At 65.5% G+C, this 10,123-nt stretch overlaps 1 protein-coding gene across 7 annotated transcripts in view; it reads left to right on the top strand.

Moving 5' to 3' along the window:
- The first annotated feature begins 4,594 nt into the window (after positions 1 to 4,594).
- The window catches only part of LOC102458573 (inactive serine/threonine-protein kinase TEX14-like), a 41,333-nt gene continuing 35,804 nt past the window's right edge, over positions 4,595 to 10,123 (top strand). For 2 of the 7 annotated variants that reach the window (XM_075917947.1, XM_025178207.2), the window contains exons 1-6: positions 5,326 to 6,460; positions 6,733 to 6,847; positions 7,086 to 7,251; positions 7,853 to 8,004; positions 9,023 to 9,095; positions 9,650 to 9,780. In XM_075917947.1, the coding sequence (XP_075774062.1) occupies positions 6,322 to 6,460; positions 6,733 to 6,847; positions 7,086 to 7,251; positions 7,853 to 8,004; positions 9,023 to 9,095; positions 9,650 to 9,780 (776 nt within the window). In that variant the 5' untranslated portion in view covers positions 5,326 to 6,321. Of the gene's footprint in view, positions 4,921 to 5,324; positions 6,461 to 6,732; positions 6,848 to 7,085; positions 7,269 to 7,852; positions 8,005 to 9,022; positions 9,096 to 9,649; positions 9,781 to 10,123 lie in introns of those variants that run through there. The other 5 variants (XM_075917944.1, XM_075917946.1, XM_075917945.1 and 2 more) reach the window with 5 other exon arrangements.

Here is a 10,123-nt window from a genome sequence, read left to right as displayed (position 1 = left end):
GTCAGCATGTCGGGGCAGGTCTTCCCCTCTGTAGTAGGTGTAGACAGGCCTCTCGCTGCCCGGCTCCAGGCGGGTCCAGTACAGGATCAGGTCCGCCACGGGCGGGTAGGTGCAGTTCAGCAGCGCGGTGCCCCCCAGCACAGCCTCCGAGGTGGCGGGCAGCTTGACGGGCAGCTGGTCTGCAAGGAGAGGGGGTGAGTGGCGGGTGCACGGGGGGGGTCCATGGCCGGGGGAGCTGTACGTACCTGCCCCCAGCTGGGTGCTGAGCTGGGTGAGGAGCAGTGCAGCCACGGTGAGGCCTGTGGAGGGAGAGAAGGGTGAGTGTAACCCAGTGCCAGCCCCCCTTCCCACCCTGTCCTCGCCCCTGCACTGTGGCCGGATGCCAGCTGGCCTACCCTAGTGAGGAAAGGCCCATGCCCACCCCCACTCACTCATGGGGTATCTGGGGTGCTCATCAGCGCAGGGGCTGGGTCCCTGTGGCTGCACCGTGCCCCTCTCCACTGCTGTGCTGCTCCTGTTCCCTGCTGGGACCAGGGGAAGGGAAAGCGAAAGCCGCCTGCAAGCCCAGTCCCCCCCCGTCTTGGGCCCCGTGCCGTGCCGTGGGGCACGGCAGCCACTTTCAGTTTTCCCAGCCAGCTGCTGCTGCGCTCCGGTGTTGGCTCTGCCCTGCTGCCCCATCCTGGACCTGCCCAGCTGCCGGCGACCCGAGTGGAAGTGAGGGAGAGCGGCGCAGGAGGTTCTGGGAGCTGGGGCGGTGGCTTGAGCCGTCTCGCTAAGAGCAGGCATTGGCTGCAGGGCTGGGCCTGGTGCCAAGTGCTTTTTGCTCTCGAGTGCTTGGCAGCAGCATGTCGGCTAAGCCCTCGCCCAGCCGGGGCTCTGGGATTTAAAACACCATCCGTGGACGCCCCCTGCTCGCTGGCACCGTAGCGCCTGCCTATGCCAATGCCTCCACGTCTGGCCAGCATCCGGCTCTCCCCCGGGCCTCGTTTCCTGGGAAGAAAGCCCCTCGGCTCCGACAGCTGTGACATGAGCCGCTCCAGGAGCAAACCCAATGCCAAGTGCCAGGAATCGGGGGGCTGAGGCACACTGGCTGTCCCCCCTCCTGCTCCTCCAGGGCTTGTGACTCCTCCTCGCGGAGCGAGGGCGGCTGGCCCACCTGTCTGTCCCCCAGTGCTGTCCCTCCCTGAATCCCGGGCCGGGGAGTGTCTGTCTGCATCGCACAGCCCTGGCTAGAGCTGCCGGGGGTCCGGCTTGGACTGGGCAGTCCAGTATCGGAGCTTCCTGTTCGGGAACAAACGGAGGAAATTAAACCGCCGGGGGCTTTCTAAATCACATTGGCCGGGCCGTGGCCCTGCGCGTGAGGGTTGGCATGAGGGGCCCAGTGCATGCTGGGATGAACGCCCGTGGCCGGGCCGTGGCCCTGCACGTGAGGCTTGGCATGAGGGGCCCGGTGCATGCTGGGATGAACGCCCGTGGCCCTGCGGAGGAGGGGTGGCCCGAGGGCCCCGGTGCATGCTGGGATGAACGCCCGTGGCCCTGCGGGGAGGGGTGGCGCGAGGGCCCCGGTGCATGCTGGGATGAACGCCTGTGGCACTGCGGGGAGGGGTGGCGCGAGGGCCCCGGTGCATGCTGGGATGAACGCCCGTGGCCCTGCGGGGGAGGGGTGGCGCGAGGGCCCCGGTGCATGCTGGGATGAACGCCCGTGGCCCTGCGGGGGAGGGGTGGCGCGAGGGCCCCGGTGCATGCTGGGATGAACGCCCGTGGCCCTGCGGGGGAGGGGTGGCGCGAGGGCCCCGGTGCATGCTGGGATGAACGCCCGTGGCCCTGCGGGGAGGGGTGGCGCGAGGGCCCCGGTGCATGCTGGGATGAACGCCCGTGGCCCTGCGGGGGAGGGGTGGCGCGAGGGCCCCGGTGCATGCTGGGATGAACGCCCGTGGCCCTGCGGGGGAGGGGTGGCGCGAGGGCCCCGGTGCATGCTGGGATGAACGCCCGTGGCCCTGCGGGGGAGGGGTGGCGCGAGGGCCCCGGTGCATGCTGGGATGAACGCCCGTGGCCCTGCGGGGGAGGGGTGGCGCGAGGGCCCCGGTGCATGCTGGGATGAACGCCCGTGGCCCTGCGGGGGAGGGGTTGGCGCGAGGGCCCCGGTGCATGCTGGGATGAACGCCCGTGGCCCTGCGGGGGAGGGGTGGCGCGAGGGCCCCGGTGCATGCTGGGATGAACGCCCGTGGCCCTGCGGGGAGGGGTGGCGCGAGGGCCCCGGTGCATGCTGGGATGAACGCCCGTGGCCCTGCGGGGGAGGGGTGGCGCGAGGGCCCCGGTGCATGCTGGGATGAACGCCCGTGGCCCTGCGGGGGAGGGGTGGCGCGAGGGCCCCGGTGCATGCTGGGATGAACGCCCGTGGCCCTGCGGGGGAGGGGTGGCGCGAGGGCCCCGGTGCATGCTGGGATGAACGCCCGTGGCCCTGCGGGGGAGGGGTGGCGCGAGGGCCCCGGTGCATGCTGGGATGAACGCCCGTGGCCCTGCGGGGGAGGGGTGGCGCGAGGGCCCCGGTGCATGCTGGGATGAACGCCCGTGGCCCTGCGGGGGAGGGGTGGCGCGAGGGCCCCGGTGCATGCTGGGATGAACGCCCGTGGCCCTGCGGGGGAGGGGTGGCGCGAGGGCCCCGGTGCATGCTGGGATGAACGCCCGTGGCCCTGCGGGGGAGGGGTGGCGCGAGGGCCCCGGTGCATGCTGGGATGAACGCCCGTGGCCCTGCGGGGAGGGGTGGCGCGAGGGCCCCGGTGCATGCTGGGATGAACGCCCGTGGCCCTGCGGGGGAGGGGTGGCGCGAGGGCCCCGGTGCATGCTGGGATGAACGCCCGTGGCCCTGCGGGGAGGGGTGGCGCGAGGGCCCCGGTGCATGCTGGGATGAACGCCCGTGGCCCTGCGGGGGAGGGGTGGCGCGAGGGCCCCGGTGCATGCTGGGATGAACGCCCGTGGCCCTGCGGGGGAGGGGTGGCGCGAGGGCCCCGGTGCATGCTGGGATGAACGCCCGTGGCCCTGCGGGGGAGGGGTGGCGCGAGGGCCCCGGTGCATGCTGGGATGAACGCCCGTGGCCCTGCGGGGGAGGGGTGGCGCGAGGGCCCCGGTGCATGCTGGGATGAACGCCCGTGGCCCTGCGGGGGAGGGGTGGCGCGAGGGCCCCGGTGCATGCTGGGATGAACGCCCGTGGCCCTGCGGGGGAGGGGTGGCGCGAGGGCCCCGGTGCATGCTGGGATGAACGCCCGTGGCCCTGCGGGGGAGGGGTGGCGCGAGGGCCCCGGTGCATGCTGGGATGAACGCCCGTGGCCCTGCGGGGGAGGGGTGGCGCGAGGGCCCCGGTGCATGCTGGGATGAACGCCCGTGGCCCTGCGGGGGAGGGGTGGCGCGAGGGCCCCGGTGCATGCTGGGATGAACGCCCGTGGCCCTGCGGGGGAGGGGTGGCGCGAGGGCCCCGGTGCATGCTGGGATGAACGCCCGTGGCCCTGCGGGGGAGGGGTGGCGCGAGGGCCCCGGTGCATGCTGGGATGAACGCCCGTGGCCCTGCGGGGGAGGGGTGGCGCGAGGGCCCCGGTGCATGCTGGGATGAACGCCCGTGGCCCTGCGGGGAGGGGTGGCGCGAGGGCCCCGGTGCATGCTGGGATGAACGCCCGTGGCCCTGCGGGGGAGGGGTGGCGCGAGGGCCCCGGTGCATGCTGGGATGAACGCCCGTGGCCCTGCGGGGGAGGGGTGGCGCGAGGGCCCCGGTGCATGCTGGGATGAACGCCCGTGGCCCTGCGGGGGAGGGGTGGCGCGAGGGCCCCGGTGCATGCTGGGATGAACGCCCGTGGCCCTGCGGGGGAGGGGTGGCGCGAGGGCCCCGGTGCATGCTGGGATGAACGCCCGTGGCCCTGCGGGGGAGGGGTGGCGCGAGGGCCCCGGTGCATGCTGGGATGAACGCCCGTGGCCCTGCGGGGAGGGGTGGCGCGAGGGCCCCGGTGCATGCTGGGATGAACGCCCGTGGCCCTGCGGGGGAGGGGTGGCGCGAGGGCCCCGGTGCATGCTGGGATGAACGCCCGTGGCCCTGCGGGGGAGGGGGTGGCGCGAGGGCCCCGGTGCATGCTGGGATGAACGCCCGTGGCCCTGCGGGGGAGGGGTGGCGCGAGGGCCCCGGTGCATGCTGGGATGAACGCCCGTGGCCCTGCGGGGAGGGGTGGCGCGAGGGCCCCGGTGCATGCTGGGATGAACGCCCGTGGCCCTGCGGGGGAGGGGTGGCGCGAGGGCCCCGGTGCATGCTGGGATGAACGCCCGTGGCCCTGCGGGGGAGGGGTGGCGCGAGGGCCCCGGTGCATGCTGGGATGAACGCCCGTGGCCCTGCGGGGGAGGGGTGGCGCGAGGGCCCCGGTGCATGCTGGGATGAACGCCCGTGGCCCTGCGGGGGAGGGGTGGCGCGAGGGCCCCGGTGCATGCTGGGATGAACGCCCGTGGCCCTGCGGGGGAGGGGTGGCGCGAGGGCCCCGGTGCATGCTGGGATGAACGCCCGTGGCCCTGCGGGGGAGGGGTGGCGCGAGGGCCCCGGTGCATGCTGGGATGAACGCCCGTGGCCCTGCGGGGGAGGGGTGGCGCGAGGGCCCCGGTGCATGCTGGGATGAACGCCCGTGGCTGGGTGTATGACCCTTAGGCGCCAACGGCACCGACCCGCGCGAGACACCGCCCGCGTCTTCGCGCCTTTTTTAAAATGCCGCGTGCCAGGCCGGCCGTTGGGCTCCAGACTCCGCCCCACCCACCGTGGCTCTCTCAGCCAATCACAGCGCAAGGACCGGCGGCCGCCCCGCCAATAGGAGCAGCGCTCCCCCCCCCCGCGCGTGCGCAGCGAGAGAGCCCGGCTCGCCTTGTGCCCGCTGCCGTTTGCGTGCCCCGCAGGTGCTGGCTGGGCCCCCCCGGGGGGATTAACGGGCTGAGCGTGACCCCCCCGGGGGGGGTAGGGGCTGAGCGTGACCCCTTCCCGGGGGGGATTAACGGGCTGAGAGTGACCCCCCCGGGGGGGCTAGGGGCTGAGCGTGACCCCCCCCAGGTGGGGATTAACGGGGTGAGCGTGACCCCCCCGGGGGGGCTAGGGGCTGAGCATGACCCCCCCGGGGGGGTTTAACGGGGTGAGAGTGACCTCCCCCCTCCCCGGGCAGGGATTAACGGGGTGAGAGTGACCCCCTCCGGGCTGGGATTATGGGCTGATGGGTGGGGTGGCGCGAGGGCCCCGGTGCATGCTGGGATGAATGCCCGTGGCTGGGGGGGATTATGGGCTGAGAATGACCCCCCGGGCAGGGATGAATGGGGTGAGCGTGACCTCCCCGGGTAGGGATTATGGGCTGAGGGTGACCCTCCAGGCAGGGATGAATGGGGTGAGCCTGACCCCTCCTGGGCAGGGATTAACGGGGTGAGCGTGACCCCCCCTGGGCGGGGATTAACGGGGTGAGCGTGACCTCCCCGGGTAGGGATTATGGGCTGAGGGTGACCCTCCAGGCAGGGATTAATGGGGTGAGAGTGACCCCCTCTGGGCAGGGATTATGGTCTGAGAGTGACCCCCCCGGGAAGGGATTATGGGCTGAGAGTGACCCCCCCGGGGGCAGGGATTAACAGGTCTGAGAGTGACCCCCCCGGGAAGGGATTATGGGCTGAGAGTGACCCCCCCGGGGGCAGGGATTAACAGGTCTGAGAGTGACCTCCCCGGGAAGGGATTATGGGCTGAGAGTGACCCCCCCCGGGGGCAGGGATTAACAGGTCTGAGAGTGACCCCCCCGGGAAGGGATTATGGGCTGAGAGTGACCCCCCCCCCGGGGACAGGGATTAACAGGTCTGAGAGTGACCCCCCTGGGAAGGGATTATGGGCTGAGAGTGACCCCCCCCAGGGGCAGGGATTAATGGGGTCAGAAGCCCCTCCTTGGGGGCAGGGATTAATGGGGTCAGAGTGACCCCCCCCCGGGCAGGTATTTTAACGGGGTGAGAATGACCCCCCTGGGGGCAGGGATTAACAGGGTGAGAGTGACCCCCCGGGCAGGGATTAACGGGGCGAGAGTTCTGGGACTTGGCCTGGGGTGGGGAGACCATGGTGTGTGTGGGCGTGTCACGCTAAGGGGGGTGAAAGGTTAGTTCAGATGTGGCTGATCACTGAAATGGGGAACAGAAGAGCCCTGGCAGGAAGCCGTCAGTTGAGTCCAGGATACTGCAAGGGTACAGTGGGGTGACCCTCCCACTCCTCAGTAGAAGCAGGTCTGGTGTCTGTCCAGCAGGTAGCCTCCCTTCTGCCTCCCCCCGCTTTCCTGAGCAATGCCGAAGCCCCCAGTGGTCCCACCATGCTGCCCCGCCAGCCTGGGCTATGTTGCCAAGCCAGGCTCCCTTGTAGAGCAGTTACACCAGCATGCAACGAAGGGCAGGCTGAGGAAGGCCAAGAAGCTGCTGAAGAGAGGTAAACCCCTCTGGGAATCCACCCTGGCCCAACGAGAGACCATGGCTCCAGTGAGCAGTGCTCTGCTGTGAGCTGAGTGGCCAAGCCAAGATGGGAGCATTGCATGCTGGGAGCTGGGATCTCCCTGGACTGCCCTCCTGGCAGCTCAGCTGAAGATGGGAGCATAGCATGCTAGGATCTGAGGTCTTGGAGCCTTTGAGTGCTCCAAGGGGCACTGGATGATGGGCCTTATTCCTGGTCAGTTGTGGATAATCTTTATGCCTTCTCCGTAGGGGTATACGTGGACAGCCAGAACACAGCTGGACAGACAGGCCTCTTCATCGCTGCCCTTCTGGGGCACACTGCAGTCGCCCGGCTCTTCCTCCGGTTCAGAGCAAAGCCCAACCAGTGAGTGACCCTTGTGGTGGAACTAGTGACTGCTATATCCCATTCCCATCCCCCTGAGCCAATCTTGCCTGGGGGCCATATTGGAGCAGGTGCCCTGGAGGGCAGTCTCTGGATCCCATTCCTCCAAGCCTGACTTGGAAGCAGTGCATTGTGGGAAAATTCTCCCTTGTTGCCCTGGCATCTCAGAAGTGCCTCCCATTCTCATTGTAATACCTGTCCTGTGCACTTCCGTCCCCAGTCGCTGTTATGATGGCAGCACCCCTGTTCATGCCGCAGCCTTCTCCTGCCAACAGCCCCTCCTTGCCCAAATCCTGGAAGCAGGGGGTGACCTGAGACTCCATGATCAGCAAGGCAGGACCCCTCAGGACTGGGCTGAACAAGCTGGGAATTATCAGAATGCGGAGGTACCTACGCGAGTGAGGTGGGGATGAAGTGGAGCTTCCAGCGTTTACTTTGTAAGCGTAGAGATACCTGGGCTCAAGCAAACCATCCCTAGAGGTTTTTAAATCCCGGCTTGACAAAGCCCTGGCTGAGATGATTGTGTTGGGATTGGTCCTGCTTTGCGCAGGGGGCTGGGCTCAGTGCCTCCTGAGGGCTCTGCCAGCCCTGGAATTCCATGAATCTATGACAAGCCCTGGCACTGATTAAGCACTGGGGGCCTCTGTATAGGACAGGGGTGGGGAACCTGAGGCCCGTGGGCCGGATGCAGCCCCCAAGACTCAGGGCCTCCCTCTCAGCATAGGGGAGCAGCCCCTCTCCCGTCACCCCGTGGAGTTGGAGCACCCAAATTCTACTAGCCTGGCCTCTCCTAGGCTCTGACGTGCAAGGGGAACGTGAGGAGCATCTTTCTCCTTCTCAGTTGGGGGCCACATCAGGGAGGGTTTTTTTTCTTCTCACGTGTGCAGCCCCCGACTGATTTTTCTGAGGGTCAAAAAAAGTTTCTGCAGCCCTGGTATAGGATAAAGAACGTAGCCTGAATCTTCTCCCGTTTGTCCCAACTCTCAGGTGCTGGCATTCATTCATCAGTGCTGTGTCCAGATGGTGAGGCTGACTCAGCATGGGGAGCAGGGAGCCATGCAGGTGCTTTTCAGCCGAGTGGGGGGCTCGCCATGCAGCCTGCGCTTCTCCTTCTCCTCCCTGCTCTCTGCCTCCTTCTGGTAAGACCCCTCCCCATTAGGGATGTTAAATTGCCTTTCATCAGCTAATTGAAGAGGCGATGGAATTTCCATTGACTACTTGATTAGTCCGAAAGGGGGAAAGTGTTGAGCTGCAGCAGGGTTAGCTCCCAGCCCCACAGGTAACCCAGTGTGGCTCTGCCTTTTACATGCATTAAGAGTTGCTAGGTAGAGGTGCTGTGTGAGGATCGATTGTGAGCTGGGAGCCCCATCTCCCCCCGCTGTGCCTCTGCCTCCCCTGCTCCCCCACAGAGACGGTGCTGGGGAGAAGCGGCTCTTGCTCCCCGCACTTGCAGTCTCTCTCTGATAGAGGCAGTGGGGTGTGTGTGTATGGCGTATGCTTATCGGTAGTCAACTAGTCGCTTACATCCCTGCTCCCCGTGAAGCTGGGGTTCCTGCAGTGCAGCTGCTCCCAGCATACAGTGCTCAATCTTGATTCCAGCAGCCATCTTGAGTGGACGGAGGTAACACATGAGGTTACATCCCCAGTATGCACAGTTCCATTTTGAGAAGTGGGAAAAAGGAGGGCCGATGAGACTGTATCCTAGTATATAATGCTCTATTGTGTCACGACTGGGCGGGGCCTGCTTGGCTAAAGATGGCATATTGCATGCTAGGAGCTATAGTGTAGAGCCACGCTCCAGCCACTCCTGATGGGAACTAGAGAGCCATGGCCTGTCTGCACTCCAGGCAAGATGGAGCATTGTCTGATGGGACTTGCAGTCTGACAGGCCATACTCCTGTCTGATCATGTCAAGGTGACACATTGCATTCTGGGGAAGAGGGAAACCCATTTTTATTTAGTGGCATGAAACAGCCTCAAGAGGGCAGCATAGCGATGGGGCTCAGTTATCACAGGTAGAGCCCACCTGTGAGACCCCTGTGTGACTGCAGTCCCTGCTATTTAAAAACATGCTCCCCTCCTCTCTCTCCCATAGAGAAGTGCCAGCGTGGCATGGGGTGGGCAAGGCGGGGGGGATAAAAGTTTAATTTTTAGCAGCTTACCTAACAGGTCTCTGGACGGCTCCAGGATGGATTGGAGTAGCAGGGGGCCTGTGGTGGGGTTTGGCCAGGTAAACAGGGGTGTGGTTTCAGGTAAACAGGGGTCTCTGTTTGGACTGGAGGAGGGGGCATTCCCAGGTAAGCATTGGTCCCTGAAGGGTGTGTGTGTGTGGGGGGGAGTGTTCTTAGGGGGAGCAGAGGTCCCTGAAGGAACCAGAAGAGGGGGCATTCCCAGTTAAGTGGGGGATCCCTGAAGGGATTGAGGGAGGTGGCATTCCCAGATAAGTGAGGTCCCTGAATAGCTATGGGCCATGTTTCTAGGGGATCCATGAAGAACTCAGAGGAGGGGGCATTCACAAGTGAGCAGGGGTCCCTGAATGCTTGTGGGGGAGTTTTCCAAATACGTGGGAGTCCATGAGAGTACCTGGAAGTTGTTCCCGGGTAAAGAAGGTCACTGAGGAGACCAGGGAGGAGTAACCAGGAAAGCAGGGGTCCATGTTAGGCTGGTGTGGAGGGCTATGTGAAGATCACAGGCTTAGGGTGTGGTTGATATAACCAGGTGGAGGGTAATTTGATCTCCACTGGGGACAGTCTCATCTGATCATTCTTGTGTAACCCCACTTAGCTGTGCCCCAGTGGCTCCCTGCACCCCAGTTTCGCTGCCATCACCCCCATTGTGGAACCAGATGAATTGCTGCAGACCCAGGGCGAGCTGGACCGCACCTATGAGAATGGGCCCTACACACTCATGAGCAAGTATGAATGGGAGAACGGGGTGTGGGTGTGACATTAGTGGATTTTAATAAGAAAATGCAGATCTTGGTTGCACCCGCTGTAGTGTGTTTGCCCCAATTCTGTGCCAAGTGGGCTATGTGAGTGAGGTGTCTAATGAAAGCTTGTGCTTTGCTGAGTCTGTGCTGCTCATGCCTGTAAGACTTGTTTGTGTGACATTATGGACATGGGCTCTGGGCTTGTATGTAAATGTTTTCTGTCTGGCAGACAGCAGAAGGCATCCCCCCTGCTTACTGTGCAGAGAGGTTATTCAGTGACTAGCGATGCTGCATGGGCGATGGCTCTTAAGTGTTGCCAATAAACACCC

Source organism: Pelodiscus sinensis, unplaced genomic scaffold, assembly GCF_049634645.1.
Source record: "Pelodiscus sinensis isolate JC-2024 unplaced genomic scaffold, ASM4963464v1 ctg135, whole genome shotgun sequence".
In the NCBI taxonomy this organism is placed as follows: Eukaryota; Metazoa; Chordata; order Testudines; family Trionychidae; genus Pelodiscus; species Pelodiscus sinensis.
The sequence above is the reverse complement of the archived record's forward strand: the minus strand, read 5'-3'. Positions and strand labels throughout refer to the sequence as shown.